The following is an 18,130-nucleotide window of genomic DNA, read 5'->3' as shown; positions in this document are numbered from 1 at the left end:
AACACAGGACATAAATGACGAGAAAATTGAGAATGTTAAGGACAGTGACTTTGGTTGTTCAATACTCTCCACTCTATTATTTAAATACAATATTTAAAAAATATTTATTCTATTTTATTTTGAGTGTTTAAATAAGTATTTATTATATTTTATTCTTATTAATTCATTATTATTTATTTTCTTTTTATTAATCGAATGGAGAGTGTTATCAGTCAACTTATTTACGTACCCACGCTTTCACCAAGGGAGCATTTCCCTTAAAGAGCCATCTTTATGATTTCTATTTGAAACCCATATAAAGCTTGGTTAGCTGGGAGCTATACCACACCGCAACTGTAATCCAAGTTCTATGAAATTCAAAAGAAAATCTTGATTCCCAGAAACTAATACGTAATGGATGGACCAATCAATACCATCTTGCAAAGAAAATATCCCACAGTAACAATAAGCAGCTTTGAAATACAGTAGCAGCCTTGCAGCATTTTATAAAAATTTAAGATACCAGACCATTGGTTCAATTACTCATTTGTTAACCAAACAATACAAACCACTGGATTGTGTTTTCTCCTTCATCCAAAAATCCAATGTTCAATGTTAAATATCCACGGTGACCTGGATGTTGGAGTTAATTTGTCAACCCTCCAATATTCCCTTTTCACGTTCTTCATTTATTCATAAAATGACTGCTCTAAAATGAAACGGACATCTCGTGTATCCAACTCTTTTATTAATCATTTGGTTCCCAGCTGCAAACCCAACTTATTGATAATTAAGCCCTCGCCATTTCATTGTTTTGCAGAAATCAGGTTCCTAATGACATATTGCAAAATGCCTCCATGATCAAAATAAGCCAGTTCCACCTGCAAAAAAGTAAAAAGCAAACATGGGTGTGGGTAAAACAAAGGATGGAGGAGTTGAAGAATTTATGATTTTGAGGTCAGAGAATTTGGCATGATTGAATTAATCATACCTCTGTATCAAAACGTAAAGTACACGTGAATGACTTCCCATTGTCTGTCACAACTGTGATATCTTGGCCAGGTCTAATTTCGCTCACACTGCTTGGAAGTTCGATGCTGTAGCGTTCATGGCCAGTCAATCCAAGTGTCTCAGTATCCTCACCAGGCTTAAAACATAATGGAATAATACCCATGCCGACCAAATTACTGCGATGAATTCGCTCAAAGCTCTTTGCTATCACTGCTTTCACACCCTTGTCCGAGGAAAAAAAACAATTATTATAAAGATTTAAAGTTCAGGAAAATTGATGGATTATGATGCTGGCAGTTACTGTACCAATAGCATTGGACCCTTGGCAGCCCAATCTCGAGAACTCCCGCTCCCATACTCAGCACCAGCCAAGATAATTGTATCATGTCCCTCACTCTTGTATCTCTGTAATAAAAAGAAAAAAAAAATGCAACTGACATAGCTCACAAGTCTATGCAAGAAATGCAATGGCTAGTTTATTAATCCTTTCAAAAACCGGTTTCAATGTTAATGCCTAGTTTATTAATGCTATGAACCCAATGTTTTAAACAGGATAGAGAACTGTAATAATAGGGTCATCCGTCCGTTAGGTTAATTTCTAAAGGATAACTCATGTTTACCCTACATGGCATCATGAGTTGACCTAGATGTCAACAGACATACATTACATAGTTCCTAATTTGCAATTCTCTATCATATTTTTCTTCTCTTTTCAATACCCAACTTTTACTAAAATTGTATAAGCATAGACAATGTTTTTCTTCTAGTATCAACAAAGAGAATAGCTAGATTTGAAGAAATTACCATGGACACATCAAAAACAGAGAGTTTCTCTCCACTGGGGATATGTACTGTCTTAGGTCCAACTTCTCCTCCCAGCAGTTTGTTGACGATACGAATGTTGGCAAAGGTGCCCCTTGCCATCACCTCATCATTACCACGGCGACTTCCATAAGAGTTGAAGTCCCTTCTGTCAACACCATGTTCCATGAGGTATCTGGCAGCAGGACTGTCTTTGTGGATGCTACCAGCTGGTGAAATGTGATCAGTTGTAATACTATCCCCAAAATTGAGCAAGCAATAAGCATCTTTCACACCATGCGGTCCTGGAGGTGACATGGTCATGCTTTTGAAATAGGGTGGTTCATGTATGTATGTTGATGTTGGATCCCACGAGTAGAGAGTGCCAGAAGGTACAGATAAGTGGTTCCACATGGGATTTCCCTTAGTGATTGCCTCATAAGTAGCCTTGAACATATCAGGCAGCACATTTGATTGCACAACCTGTGGCCCATGTAAGAACAGAAAACATAAGCATAAGAAACCAAATGTGTTGTATAACCATCTGGAAATCATAAAATGGCATATAGCTCACTTTTGCCACTTCTTCATTGGATGGCCAAATATCCCTGAAAAATACTTCCTTTCCATCTTTTCCTACCCCAATTGGTTCTGTTTCAAAATCAATATCTACCTGCAGCATTGCCCACCTATGAGATAAATACTTCATTTCCAAAGTAAATTATCAACCAGAAAATAAGAGTGCAATACTAGTCAGACAACATCCGTTATGCATACTATAATGCATAAAATGGCTCAAGTAATACAAAAGTAAGGTGCGTTAAAATTATGAGCAGTATACCGTGCCAGCAAGTGCGTAGGCAACCACAAGTGGAGGTGACGCAAGATAATTAGCTCTTGTTAAAGGATGTACACGACCCTCAAAATTCCTATTCCCAGACAATACAGCTGCTGCCACTAAATCTGGAAAGACACATACAAAATCAACAAACTATCACGACAAAAGAAAATTTCTTAGAAGAAATATCTAAAATGGAAATATCATTTTCAGTTATCCAACCTAGGCAGAGGAAAGCATACTCATAAAAATTTTTACCATTTTCAGTAATAGCTGATGCCACTGCTTCATCAATATCACCTGAATTGCCAATGCAAGTGGTGCATCCATAACCAACTATATGAAACCCTAATTGATTCAAATACTTCTGCAGGCCACTGCAGAGGGCAGCACACAATTCACAAATATATTACAAATATTGCCCAAAGTCAATTAAGGAAATAATACCCAAAAAGTACCTCTTTTCCAAGTACTTGGTCACAACCCCAGAACCTGGAGCAAGACTTGTTTTAACCCATGGTTTTACCTGATAAAAAAATAATAAAATAAGAACAACATTCTTTTAGCCAATTCATCAATTTATGTAGTCATCAACTACCAAGGAAAGTTTCCACCTTCAGTAAAACAAATGCGTTGAATGCTCAATGACAAGTTCCAAAGATGGCAAATAATGAAGAAAACCATGATTTTGTAAATTCTAAAATTTTCCAGTAAAAGAAGCATTGGATGAGAATCCAGTCCTAGAACCTGCAAGCACAATCCCTACGCAAAATTTATCGAGAGAGAGAGGGAGTCAGAGAGGAATCTCATTCTGGAGTTGTTAAATAGTTCTCAGTAGTTCGCCAAGAGTTTCTCATATTCACGAGTTTGACCTCAAAACTAGAACAATGAAGCACAGAAATCAACCTTTAAACAAAAAATATTAGTTAGATTAGATGGGCATTTATCAGATACGTCTCCCTCAGAGTAGATTACAACTCAAACGACAGCAATACTAATGAAATGCATCAAAGTTACACCTACTGGAACCATTTTGCCCTTCCGATCTAGAAGTTATGTGCAGTCAATGTACCATGACGAAAAAAAAAGGGCATGAAAGAAGAGATATCTAACCTCCAATCCTAGTTCACAAGCCTTCTGTGCAACCAATGCAGCTCCAAGCATTACACTAGGGTTCGAAGTATTAGTGCAACTAGTAATAGCAGCTATAACCACATCACCATGCCTAAGTTGTGCTGGAGTGCCATGAAAACTGAATTCTGCAACTTTGCCCTGAGATTCCTTTGGTATAGAAAATCCCTATAAAGCCACACAGAAAAAATAATGAGTGAAGGATGATTGGTTGGGCTACATGGAGCCGTGGGTATCATGATAAGACAAGCATCAAGCAGTCATACAAGAATAATATAAATTACTGTGACAGGAATAAATGTTTTGATGTTTCTACCAATTGTGCTGGTGATTTGCATCTCAAAGAAAATATAAATGCCTTGGCGTTTACAATAATTCATAGATCCTAAAACTTATCCATCCATTTCATTACTTGCCTCACAAGATGCATAACAACCCAAGCGCTAAACTGTAAAACAACAACTACTATTATATCCCATGCGCTGCATTACAATCCGGTTAATGAGCCATATCATCACAAACAGTGTTTGAAAGAAAGCTAATTTTTCGGTTATTCTATTGGCACTCAAATTCAGGAATAGGACTCCTAAGGCAGAATCGTCCGTTGGAATGATAATTCTGTCCTTAAGCAGTATTGGGCAACATAAGAGATTATGAAATTAAATTGCAGAAGTATACAACCCAGTAGTCACTGTATGGTCCACCAATTTCTACGTAGTGTAAAGTTTCTCCCTATTTGGTAGATTGCAAAGTTCTGAGACAATTTTGGAAGACTGCAAAATAGTGGTAATTCCGTCTACCCTTGTCTACACGGACGAAATTTCTCACCTTAAATCCAACCTTACTGTCTAAGCATGAATGCCAATCTGCTTTCATTTCCTTCAAAGGAACTCGATCATGAGGCCTGCAAAAATAATTCCAGTTTAGAGGAGTGCACAACGTATTGGAATATAACAAACCTTAAGTTTGCTCAAGTATTTTTTTTTCCTCTTATGAAGGATATTTAATATAACTATAATTTTTGGTTCTCAAAAAAAAAACATATTTTTATAAAGCTTTACCTCTTCGGCCCTGAAACACAGGGTTCCACATCCTCAAGATTCAATTCTAGATTTGAGGAGTATACCCTCTCAATCTGGGGCTGAACTCAAGCAACAAAATTACAACGGAAAAAAAAAATGTTAAATAAACTGAATCAGCATGTGCAAAAGAAAGAATTACACATGAATTGTAGACGCTGAAGAAAGATTTTATGCATGGTATTTACCTCACTATAGTCGACAAACATCTTGTTGGCTCTTAAGTAGGATTCTATCATAGAGACCTGCATTATTTGTCTCTTCAATCAGCAAACGAAACATTCACATGAAATCGAATAATATTTGAAACTTTAACATGAAATCAAATAAAATTTCATTTAAGGACTCACAGTGTCATCACTTCTGCCTGTTAATTTGAGATAATGCAGTGTAACATGATCCACAGGAAAAAAGCCCATGGTTGCACCATACTCAGGAGACATGTTTGCAATGGTAGCACGATCTGCTAGTGACAGTTCACCCATGCCTTCTCCTGCATAGAAAAGCAAAAACCAGCCTCTAATGTGAAATAAGAAAAGAAAAGGCAGAAATGCAAAGAGCACAATAAACAATGACAACAAGATACAATGACTATGATGCCATCAAATTGATTTACCATAGAACTCCACAAACTTGCCAACAACCCCATGCTTCCTCAGCATTTGTGTAACTGTCAAAACCAAATCAGTGGCTGTAACACCATCCCTCAGTTTTCCTGACAACTTAAACCCAACCACTCCAGGCAAGACCATGCTCATGGGCTGCGTGCATAAAGAAATATTGTATAATCAATTACTAACTATAAATGGTAAGCACAGCATGACAAGGGTCAAAAACATTTTCAGTCAGAATTTTCCATCAAATAAAACAATAAAACAGATCAAGTAACAATGAATTAATTAGAAATTTCATTGAACTTTCAAAATGGTTGAGATCAGAGAAGATAGTTTTTACCTGGCCAAGCATTGCAGCTTCTGCTTCTATTCCACCAACTCCCCAACCGGCAACACCTAATCCATCTATCATAGTTGTGTGTGAATCTGTTCCAACTACACTGTCAGGGTAAAGAATCCCATTTGTGTTGAATACAACTCTACCAAGATATTCCAAATTGACCTGGAAATTATAATAGTAAGAGATCACACAGCTTTCACAGCTATGGATATATGGCATTATATGAGAAAAGAAAAGGCAAATTTAATTTCTGAAACTGAACATCTTTAGGCAACAAAACCAACATCCAAAAATAAATCTAGGATGCAAATTGCCTCACCTGGTGGACTATGCCAGATCCAGGAGGAACAACAAGCATGTTATGGAACGCATTTGAACCCCATTTGAGAAAGGCGAACCTTTCTTTGTTCCTTTGAAACTCAAGTTCCATATTAGCCTGCACTGCATTTTCTGATCTTGCCACATCAACCTGAACTGAGTGATCAATAACAAGATCAACAGGAACCTGAAGATAAAATTTTCATATGTTAACACCATGAACAAAAATACTGAAAAAAAGCTTCTTCTGAGAACAATAGAGATATGACATAAGAAAGAATTTCAGATGGCAATTAATTCATGGCTCACCAGCGGATTGATTTTATTAGAATCGCCTCCAAGGCTGTTCATGGCATCTCGCATGCAGGCAAGATCAACAACAGCAGGAACCCCAGTAAAATCCTGATAATAAGATGACAATATCATCAACAGAAGTTTCAATAATGACAATGACTATATCAGTGATCAATAAGAGCCATTTAACCATGATAATAATACTAATATGTGCACATCTGAAAGAAAAGGTTCACAGATTGGATAAGCAATCTAGTTGACCTGAAGGAGTACTCTGGCAGGCTTAAATGGGATCTCAACTTGTTTAGGAGAGGTATTCTCCCAGTCAATGATCTTCTCAACATCCTTACTTTTAACCTGAAACTCATCACAGTTTCGAATAGCAGACTCCAAAAGGATCCTGATTGAATATGGCAGCTTATCTGAAACACGTGTACAAATGAATATCCCAATCGAAAAACCAAATCAATTCTCTCTATAATGATAATAACAATAATATTAGGGAAAAAAAAAAAAAGGAACTACAGCAGCCAACCCAATGCTCTATTTCAGCTCATTAACTAGAAATTTATTTTAGAAAGAAAAAAAAAGTGAATCTCTGACGTATATAATCGATACAAGCAGGTAAGCTATTTTAAAATAAGATTCGAACAAGGTCAATGATAACGTAATAGAAGAAGGTTCGCACTTTCCACAACTAACACTTCCATTTCCTTTTTTTTTCTCTATTTAACGATCTCAAAAATAAAATACAAATTAAAAACATGAGTAAGAATACAATCCACTAACCGATTCTGGGGTCGTTGAGAGCAGGCAAACTATAGTACTTGCCGAATTCACCACCATCAGGTCTCTCGAGAGTTTTCAATATGCTCTTGAAAGGATTTTCATTCACTGAAAACAATCAACAAAGGCACATAAAATCAAAAACCAAAAGCAGATTTAGTTAGTTCATAGCAAATAAAAACGAAGTAAAACTGGAAAACATAGCTCAAATCTAGAAAGATTAGCCAGTAACTACCCATGGCTGCGATCTGATGCTTTGAATTGGTAAGATGAAGACGAATCGTAATCGATTGCTTAGAATGAGAGAGATCTAAAGAAAGCGAGAGAGAAAGGGGTAGGTGAGGTTGAAGACTCGAAAGAGAGTATGTTCAAGCACTCCAAATTGGGCCCAAGTTAAGGTAGAATCAGAGAAAGTATTTGATATTTTTAATGTTCTAAAACAAAAAAGATCCATTGAACGACGAGTCGTTTTGTCAGTATGTTCAAAGGAACTCGAATTATTCTGATCATTGATACTCATGTGACGTCTCTCTGTCCAGATTAGTTTTGTTTTTTTTTTTTGGCCCTTTTGAGAAAATCTGTCCAGATTAGTTTTCTTTTAAGGAAAGGAAATAAAATTATAAAAAGATTAGATCGAAGCTACTTAATAAAATAAAATTTTATAAAATATGAATTTAAACTCATAAATAATGATTATATAATACATTTTTATAATATAATTGAATTATCAGTATAAATTATTTATTTATTTTTATAATAACTAATTTGTTTTGAATAAAATCACCACAAAATCATCTGCATTAATAATTTCCCAAAGGTGGAGGCTGGCCGAGTGTGAAGTCCTAGGCTACCAGGAAAATGAAGCATGTTTGCTCCAAAGAGGCATGATGGGCTCAATTATGGGCCTCTCTTAACAATAGCACTGGCCTTACTCTCCCATCGATTTTTTAGCTTTTTTTAACCGAAAAGAAATGTGTTTTTTTTTTATAATTATATGGTTATTAATTATTATATGTCCACTCCAAAAAGTCCATTTTTATGTTTTTTTATTCATAATTGATAGAATTCATTTAAATTTTTCTAAAAAATAATTCTTAGATGGAAAAAATGATATCAGTTACGTTTAATTCAAAAATTCGAGAAATTCAATTGGTATATAATGTTTTTCAAACTAAATATAAATTGATTGAAAAGATGATAGCAAAAGAAATACTTTATGTTGTAGAGAGAATAATTTCAAAATGAATAGTTCAAAATTCCAGCTAAATCCCATGAATCCAAAGCAAAAGGTTTAAGCCCATAGAAATTAGAAATCACATCCTACAAGTTGCTGTTGATTGAAAACCAACCACTAAAAGTTATTTTAAAAAAAAAAAACAGGTGGGGAAAAGGAGATTTTTATATTGTCTCCATTCATGAATCTCACCAGAAAGGTGCATCCATATGCATTTGTGTTTATATGAAAAACAGTTGGAATCCATGACATAGACACAGACAATACAAATAGTTGGTCCTTATTTAGCTTACCCACCAATTAAAAAATAAATTATCATGTGAAAGAATCTATGACTTAGCACACCATTGCATAATTTAATGATTTGTCATTGTTTTTCCTCCTAAACATAGGATTATTTCCTATTATATAGTTATCCCATTTAAAAGATAAAACACTAAAATGGTAGAAAGCAATTAAAAAAAGAGGTAAAGGGACAATTAATGGAGTGATGTTATAGCAATCCTTGAATTCTAAGATATAATCTCTGAATAACTTTGAATACTCAAATAAATATCTTTCAAGTATTCTCTTCCTAACATTCTTTGCCCTAAATGTGTTGGGAAACAGTGACTAAGGACATAACATTTATGTTTAGAAAGTTACATTATTCGGTATTTATATTTAATATTAGTATTTAGAAAAAAATAGTGTTAATTTATTAAATTTAAATTCACTAAATTTTTATTTAGTTAAATAAATAAAAAATCAATTTTTTATTTTATAAAAATAAAAAGTTAAAAGTAATAATTAACCTATTTTTATTTAAAAATTATTATTTTAGTATTCACTTAAATTCTTAATTAAGGTGTAATCGAATCGAATCAAATCGGAATTTATAAAATTTAAATTTATTTATTAAAAAATTTTATAAGTTTGAGTTCGACTCAACCTCTAATATTAAGTTCGAATTCGACTAAAAAATTAAATATTATAATCAAATTCAATTTAAGTTTGACTCGTGAAAAATTCATTTAAACTAATAATGAATTTAATTAAAAATCGAACTTAAAAGTTCGACTAAAAAATTTGTTAATAAAATTTAATTAATTTAAATTTTTAAATATTAAAATTTTAAATTAAAAGGTTAAAAAAATTTTAATAAAATTAAATATAATTTAATTAAAATTTATTATAATTAAATTCTTAATTTAAAATATAATAAAAAATAAAAATTTTATTTACAGAAGAGTTTTATCTCCCCGTCTATAAATTTCTCATATGAAATAGAAGATATTATTTCAATAATCTTTACTACTTGACGCCTAAAACAATGTGCAGTAATTTTATGAAAAAACGTTTATTGCTGATTACAATAAACGATCAATTTTTTTATTTATATTTTAATATTTAAATATTTTATTTTTTTATTATTTAAATTTTAATATTTAAATATTTATCTATTTATAACATTAAATAATATTTATTATTTAAATATTAATTATAAATTTTTAATTAATTATATAAAATATATTTAATATAAAATTAACGATATAATATTAAATTTAATAATTATTTATTTAAATATTTACGCTACATAAAAAATTAATTGAAACATATATAAACGGTATATACAAGAGAATTTCTTTTTAAATTACATAATTTTTTTAAAATTATATAATTTTAATTAAATATATATAATTTTATTATTAATACTAATAGACATTTTTATATAAAATTTATTAATATATTATAATTTATATTAAATTATTTTATTATATAAAAAATACTATATATAATATAAATATAAAATATTACATAAAATAAATATATTAATATAAATATAATCAATTTAAATTATATAATTATATATATACATTATACTCAAATTTTACAAATAGAATCATATTGATTTATATTTAAATTATATAAAAATTTTAATTTATAAAATTAAATCAATAATATTAAATAAAAAACATAATCATATAAATGTATATATAAATATATGAAAATAATAATAATAATAATTTATTAAAAAATTTAATAGATTAAAACGAATGCCTATTTATATAGTGAAAAATAAATATATAAATTAATAATATAGTTATATAATTAAGAAATAAAAATATAAAAATTAATAATATATATAATAAATAAATTAAGTGGATTAAGAATGTAATCGAATCAAGTTGAGTCTTTTAATGAATCTGCTCGATAAGTATTTTAACGAGTCTTTTAATGAGTCCGTTTATGAGTTTTTTAATGAGTTACTTCACGAATTTTAACGAGCTGAATACTATGAAATTTAAATTTAATTCATTTAATAAATGAATCTAAAAATTAAATTTAAATTTAATTTATTTAAAAATCAAATTGAATTTAATCAAACTCAAATAACGTACTAATAATTTAATTGATTTGGGCGATATCGATTTGATACGCATAGAAAATGAACGGAAATAACATGGGGAGAGACCCTACGTAGCACTTATATTTTGGTCCAACAAATAATTTTTTAACTAGTTATTGTCAATAATTGAATAAAAATGAATAGAGAGTCAGTTCATAATGATGAATAATTTAATGCGTCGTAGAAGAAGAATTCAGAAATTACTCTCATTTTTAGCGAGTAGCAGCTCCCTTATAAAAATAATAAAGCTGCAGTCTTACTAATTTTATTAAAATGAATTTAATGCAATTAAGGACTATCAATTTTTTTTGTTTAATGAAAGATAAGGACATTGTATTTGAAAATCTAAGTTGAGGCCATTATAAAGGAAAATGATTGATAAATAAAATAAATTAATAAAGTTTAAATAAATTTTAAAAAACACTTAGCAATTAACACTAAATATCGATCACCTCTATTTTTTAGATTCAAATCTTAAAGGAAGCACATATAAATTCACAAACCCTATTTCCTATTTTATTCAAAAAATTGAATTATTATGTTTATTTATGTCCAAAATATAACTTATTTACTTAGTAGCTAGTTTTAATTGTTTTTTTTTAAGCCCTATATTTTTAATTTTATAATATCAAATGCCAATTAATTATAATTGTAATTTAAAAAATTATACAATGTCTGAGAGACAAACACTTCAAAAATTTATGAATTTTTAAAGCTATATAATTTTAATATTTTAAGTTGGTATTAATAAGTTTTTATTAATACATGGATAATGTTAAAAAATTGTAAAAAATTATAGATATAATGGTGCATAAAAACTGGGGTAAATGAAATTTTGTTCTATAAATGATTTTTTTTTTTTTGAAATAATGAATAGTTTTCTTATTATAAACCTTAAATTAAAATAATATTTTTTATTGACTAATTTTTTTTAAATATTTTAAATGTTAAAAAATAGAACAACCAACCTTAAAACAGAAAAACTAAATTTCAAAGGACAAATTTGTTAATTTATGACTTTATATTATAATTTTTCGAAATTCAAAAAATCTAAATGCAAATGGGTCTAAAGTCGTAAATCATTGTTGTAACCAAACCTTTCCTCTTCTCGTGGAAAACTAGTGAGAAAAAGTTGGAATCTTTCTTATTATCATTTTCCGCGGCAAATCAAAGCTTATGCCAAGTTGGAATCTCTCAATTTGTAGAAAATGAAGGTTCTCATCTTTTTCCATTTTTATTAAATCTAAAATCTAAAAATGATTATATATTGATTAAGATTCAAGATTTTCTTGGTCGAGAGATAAATAGAAAAAGGAAAAAGAAAAAGGGAGTCAGGGAGTTGATGTTTCAAAGAAAACAGGTAGATAGAGAAATTCGTCGTTGAAGAAAAAATATAAGAAGCTTTAAATGCTGGGTGGTTGATGAATGATGATGGGTTCTCTAAATTTTCATCTCTTTCTCTGAAGGCCGAAACATACCCAATTAACCCACCACCTCTCTCCTTTTGTTATATATATCTTTGTTTGAAACCCAATTTATTTTGATCAACAGTATCCTTTTTCATTCGATTGAGGCAAAAAATAATGGAGTATTATCCGTACCCATCTCGATTTTCTATGCCTTTATTGCCTTCCTTTGGAGATTTCGTTGGAAAGGTTAAAGAAGTTTGCAATTTTGCCGTTTCTGCAATCATTGGGAACATTTTCTCTGCAATATTCACCTTCTTCTTTGCTTTAGGTTTGTCTTATATCTTTATTCTTAGGTTTTCTCTTCCTTTGTCTGGATATCCTTTGGAATTCTTCTTGTTAATTAAATATGTTGATTGAATGGGATTTTGATGCTTGGATCTGTTTTATGTTTTCTGATATAAGTTTTGTTTTGGGTTTTTCTTCAATTATTGATATTTTCTGGGATTTGCTGTGTTACTATGTTCCATTGTCAGTTTTAATTCCAGGTATAAAATCTTGATATGTTTATTTAAAGAGAAACAGCGCTCTGTTTGTGAAAATGATATGAATATAATTATGTATGAAGAGGTCTCCGTATAATTGCTATTGAATAATACATTGCTGGGTTCCTACAATTAAAGATGTCAAAGCCTTGAACAGTAAATTCCTTTAAACAAAATCCTTTCTTTGTTTTGCTTTCATTTTCTCAAAGAACTCTGGAGCATTTGCTGTCCCTGAGAATATGTGCTAAAGGAATTGACATTATTGTCTGTAGTGGGCACCTTGTTAGGAGCCATGACCGGAGCTTTGATAGGCCAAGAAACTGAGAGTGGGTTTGTTCGAGGGGCTGCAGTTGGAGCCATATCAGGAGCTGTTTTCTCTATTGAAGTCTTTGAATCTTCTCTTCTTCTTTGGCAGTCAGATGAATCTGGGATTGGATGTCTCCTCTACTTGGTGAGCAATTTAGCATCTATTTCTTTGTTAATGTGCTTAGATGTTCACTGTAAGCTCATGGGAAGTGAAAATTAATTCTTGCAGTATCTCCGAATTTGTAATTTATGAATTTGATGCTAAACACTTGATTGAGTTGAGCTGATAGCAAATTTAGCAACTAAGTAATAGAACTCTACAATGTGGCAGATTGATGTTATTGCAAGCCTTCTTAGTGGGAGACTTGTTCGGGAGCGAATTGGTCCAGCCATGTTAAGTGCAGTACAAAGCCAGGTAATTTGCTAACCAAGCAATTAAATGTGTTGATGGATTGATATCCACAGAGAATGGTCCTTTGCTTACATGTTCAATGTGTCCAAATAGATGGGAGCTGTTGAAACAAGCTTTGATGAGGTCCAGAACATCTTTGACACTGGTGGTGCCAAAGGATTGCCTGGTGATTCTGTTGAAAAGATCCCCAAGATCAAAATCACAAGCAACAACAATGGAGATGCTTCAGGGGAGAGAGTTGCTTGTTCTGTTTGCCTTCAGGTACAGTCCCTCCTCCCTCAATTTTGCTGGAAATTAATCTTTATTTTCAAATTGGTGATCGGAATGTTGATTAGTCAATCGGAAAATGAAGTTGTTCATAATGCAAACATGCAGGATTTTCAGCTTGGAGAGACTGTGAGAAGCTTGCCTCATTGTCATCACATGTTCCACCTACCTTGCATAGATAAGTGGCTGCTTAGGCATGCTTCCTGCCCACTCTGCAGAAGGGATCTCTGATGTGTTATTTGTTGTTTCTTTCGCTGTAAATTACAAAATCAGAAATGGTTATATATATATATATATATAAGTGGGGCCTTGGCAATTTGGATATGCCATGATCTTTATACTAAGATTAATGATCTGTATAAAAATTTTGAGTTATGGCAGTTCTAATTTGCATTTATTGTCATGAATCCTGTTCTTCAGCAGTTTTTCAAGTACTATAATTGTTTCTGGTGCCTTTATTTATTTAGGGTCTGTATAGGTTAATTGAAAAGGAGAAAGTGAATAAAAGGGAAGTCATTCTATTTTTCTCCATATTCTATTTAGTGTTCTCAACTAAAAAATTTGAAAATATATAAATATATATACAATAAAAAAAAAAAACTAATGGATTTTAACATGCAACATATTTTTCAAAATTATTAACCCACTAAATATATTCTAGAATTAGAATTTCAGTCTAATGCTTAAATTGTTTTCTAAAAGTAACAAGAAACTGTCAAATTTTCAAAAATTGATAACATCATAGTTCCAGTTTTACCAATTTTTTAAATTTTATATAACAAAGTGAACTTTCAATTAGCCCCAATTTTAGTTGGAGATTAAATTACATTTGAAAAAATTAACAATAAATTATAATATAAATTTTGAGCTATTATTGGTCAATAAAATAACTAATTTTATTATTTTTTTGCAAAAATTTATTTTGACCCTTAAACTATACCCATAATTTTTTTTTAATTCACATAATTCATTCGACTATTAAAATGGATAGAAATAAAAATATTAAATATGCCATTTACAACATCTAAACCTTAAATTCTAAAAGAAATAAAATAAAACCTTCGTATGTTTAAAAATACATCAAATAAATACCTCATTCTAATGTAGATATTTTTTATATTCTATCTTTTTATGATTAATATTAATGTATGTCAACTTGTATTCTCCGCTGATCTCTTGATATAATAATTAAAATCATATTTCATTATATTACAATTAAAATAATGAAATATAAAAGCTTTTTCATCATTCAATAAAAATAAATTATCAATTTATTTGAATACACATTAAATATTTGAATACAAAAAATATTTTACGAGAGAAAAATTTTGTGCATAACTTTGTTTTTAATTGAATTTAAATTAAAAATAAATAAAATATAATCGCTCTTTTTATTTATTGTAAAAAAGTTAAGCACTTATTATAACAGTTTGAGATTTGAATGGCATGTATGTTACTGTGAAATATTTTAAATAAATGGTAAATTTAAAAATAAATTAGGATAATATTTGATGGGCCAAAATATGTGTTATTTACTTATTTAGGTAAATTTTTGAAAAAAATAGTTCCATTAAATAAAATGGTTGCGTCGGGCATTTATGGAGCCGCAAAGACGAGCATGATGCTTCTGGGGCATTATTACCATTACTGTTATTTTGGTCTGTCTAACCCTTGCATTAAATACATCAACGTGGAAACAGATGTCTGATGATGAGAGCTGTGTTCTTTTTTTTTTTTAATGTTTAATTTCCCAATTCAGAGTCGGATAAAATCCTTTATGCAATGGGCCATGTTGTTTTCAAATTCCCTTTTTTCTTGGAGGATCGTTTTCCTTTTGAAAATTTATAGATTTTAATATTGTTAAATAGTGCTCCAAGAATTCGTCAAAATGGTTGAAAAATCATAATGCTACGAGTCGGATTTGGGGAAAACTGCGAGCTACTTCCAGCGAAGGACAAGGAAAAAACTGACGAAAGATGTGTAGGCAGCAAAATAGTCGGTGAAAACATTGAAAAATGTCTTTTTTAGGCTATTTTTCTTCTTCTTATTATTATTTTTAACAATTTGAATTCTGCCAATAAAAAGTCAAAATTTTCCTCTTTAGAAAAACAATCGCAGCTAAGTTTACATCACAAATTGAACTAACAAGAAAAAATTAAATGAAAATTCTTATGAAAACAGAAAAGTTAATTTAAATTGGATGTCATATGAATATATACAAATTTAATTTTTTAAATAATGGTAAATAAGACATTTATATGAAAATTTGTAAAATTAAAATTGAATAGATGTGATGTGAAAGTGATTGTATACGGATTGGAGCTAATTTATAGTCTTACCTAAAAGAACAACTCCAATTCCGTGGCATCGCTATGACATTTAATAATGTTTCCCTATGTACATTAACTCCACAGCTAATGGCTTAAAGCACCTTGTACGTTTAGAGTGTGAAATGCTTCAAAATTATTTTGAATAATTATTTAGCAGTATAGGTGTAATCGATCTGAGTTAAGTCGAGTTTTGAAAAGTTTAAATTTGATTCGTTAAAATGTTTTTGAAATCGAGCCGAATTCGAGTTTTACTCATTTTAAATTTAAACCGAGTATTAAAAAATTTAAATTTGATTCGTTTAGCAAATAAACTTGAACGAGTTGAATTTTTATAGAGTTCAGTCTCGAATAATTTACGAATAATTCAATCTATTTATATGTATAATGAGTTTTAGTTTAAAATTAATAAATTTAAAATTAAAATAATATTAGATATATATCTATAAATTAGCTCGTAAATTTATAAAAATGAATTTTTAAATCTTAATGATCCAAATATATGCAAGTTTAAGACTGTAACTAAATTATATAAAATTAAATTTTAGAAAATTTAGATTTGACTTATGAAAGTATATGCAAAGTTTGATTTTATTTTTCTTATAATAATAATCTCAACTTATTTAACTAGACTGTTTATAAATTTATTTGCGAGTCTGCTCATAAATTTAAAAACGAGCCGAGTTCACGAATCTTAACAAATCGAATATTATGGAGCTCAAGTTTGGCTCGTTTACCAAACGAGTCTAAAAATTAAACTCTAACTTGGCTTGTTTAAAAATCGAGTCGAACTCGATCGAGTTTTTATTGAACCGAATCTCGAGTAATTCATGAACGATTTAATTCATTTACACCATTATAAAGTGATTTATTAATTATAATAAAATTTATTAAATTAATTACGGTATTATAATCATTCAACATATAATAATTACATTATAAAAATTCTCTTATAATATATAATATGTAAATTATTGCAAATTTTTATTGACACTATGTTTAAAAAAATAAATATATTTGCAGATTTAAAGTCTAAAAAAAACAATGATTTATATTGTATTTTTGCATTATTAAAAAAGCTTAAGTAATAGGTAAAATAAAAAAATTATTAATCTTTTATTTAGAGTAAAAAAATTTCATAATAATTTAATTTAATTTAATTATTTTTTATTAGATTTGTTTCTTGAAATATAAAAATTTATCTTTTATAGCTTATAAAATTTTTATTTTTAAATAAAATAAAATCATGCCTAATTTTATACAAATTCATTTATTATTTTTTTTTTAAAATTTTTGGTGAAATACTCACCGGTGGTGGATTAAAAGCAATTTTAATGATAGAAGTATGGAGAAAATAAAATAAAATAAAAAATACATTTATTTATATATGAAAAATACATTAATTCATAATAAACTAAATCTAAATAATTATTTTCGTTATATGAGCAACATCGTTCGGACCGATTGTTCAATAATGTTGTTTGTTGCGTCTTAAATTCCTAAACATGTGCTACTCCCTTTCACCATTATTCTATATTTAAAATGTCAGAAGTTTTTTATTTATATGTAGTTGATTTTATTTTATTTTATAAACTTTATAATATAATATTTTAAATTCACTTAACTCGATTAGATTTAACTATTTTATTGTTAAAAATTAAATATAAAATTTAATTAATCAAAATAAATGAGCTCAAAAAGAAAAAAAAAACAGTGTATAAATAATATATAATTAAAAATTAAATATTAATTGGATTCGCAAATTAATAGAATTATGTGTAATCATATTCAAAGTTATATGTGTTATTCAAATTATTTGAGTTAAATGAAATTTAATTCTTTTTTAAAATATTGAATAAAAATAATTTGTAAATAAATTTAAAAAATATTTTTTGAAAAAAATAAAATGTTTTCTGTATTAATATTATTTGAATGAAATATATCTTTTTAGCTAAAATGAAAATTAAATTATTTTATAGACTCTGGGAGCTTTATTAATATTACTAAACTTTCCATATACGGATCTTATTAACATTGTTTACTTTTTAATATT

General features: G+C 29.4%; 2 protein-coding genes across 5 annotated transcripts; one reads left to right on the top strand and one right to left on the bottom strand.

Annotated features, from left to right (window-relative positions):
* Nucleotides 1–398: 398 nt before the first annotated feature.
* On the bottom strand, nucleotides 399–7,595 carry LOC110609582 (aconitate hydratase 1). 3 transcript variants are annotated; one of them, XR_006349995.1, is made up of 20 exons: nucleotides 7,427–7,595; nucleotides 7,195–7,299; nucleotides 6,667–6,827; nucleotides 6,421–6,513; nucleotides 6,113–6,298; nucleotides 5,794–5,955; nucleotides 5,456–5,600; nucleotides 5,190–5,332; nucleotides 5,028–5,084; nucleotides 4,822–4,901; nucleotides 4,589–4,664; nucleotides 3,743–3,928; nucleotides 3,088–3,155; nucleotides 2,888–3,006; nucleotides 2,633–2,754; nucleotides 2,366–2,494; nucleotides 1,795–2,274; nucleotides 1,297–1,441; nucleotides 971–1,213; nucleotides 399–860 (listed from the first exon to the last, which is right to left on the bottom strand). XR_006349995.1 is itself a non-coding variant. In XM_021749261.2 (20 exons), the coding sequence occupies exons 1-20, from the start codon at nucleotides 7,428–7,430 to the stop codon at nucleotides 786–788; spliced, it is 2,733 nt and encodes a 910-aa protein (XP_021604953.1). In that variant the 5' UTR covers nucleotides 7,431–7,592; the 3' UTR covers nucleotides 399–785. The 3 variants fall into 3 exon arrangements, 2 of the variants coding, with proteins under 2 accessions (XP_021604953.1, XP_021604954.1); XM_021749261.2 differs by having other exon boundaries at nucleotides 1,297–1,395; nucleotides 7,427–7,592; XM_021749262.2 differs by having other exon boundaries at nucleotides 1,297–1,395; nucleotides 2,366–2,464; nucleotides 7,427–7,591.
* Nucleotides 7,596–12,045: 4,450 nt separating this feature from the next.
* On the top strand, nucleotides 12,046–14,153 carry LOC110606965 (NEP1-interacting protein-like 1). 2 transcript variants are annotated; one of them, XM_021746003.2, is made up of 5 exons: nucleotides 12,046–12,551; nucleotides 13,038–13,216; nucleotides 13,403–13,486; nucleotides 13,577–13,744; nucleotides 13,859–14,153. In XM_021746003.2, exons 1-5 carry the CDS (start codon nucleotides 12,398–12,400, stop codon nucleotides 13,979–13,981), a joined length of 708 nt encoding a protein of 235 aa, XP_021601695.1. In that variant the 5' UTR covers nucleotides 12,046–12,397; the 3' UTR covers nucleotides 13,982–14,153. The 2 variants fall into 2 exon arrangements, with proteins under 2 accessions (XP_021601695.1, XP_021601688.1); XM_021745996.2 differs by having other exon boundaries at nucleotides 13,577–14,153.
* The last annotated feature ends 3,977 nt before the right edge of the window (nucleotides 14,154–18,130 follow it).

Source organism: Manihot esculenta, chromosome 2 (assembly GCF_001659605.2).
Source record: "Manihot esculenta cultivar AM560-2 chromosome 2, M.esculenta_v8, whole genome shotgun sequence".
Lineage (NCBI taxonomy): Eukaryota > Viridiplantae > Streptophyta > Magnoliopsida > Malpighiales > Euphorbiaceae > Manihot > Manihot esculenta.
This window is presented reverse-complemented; position numbering and strand designations above follow the sequence as displayed.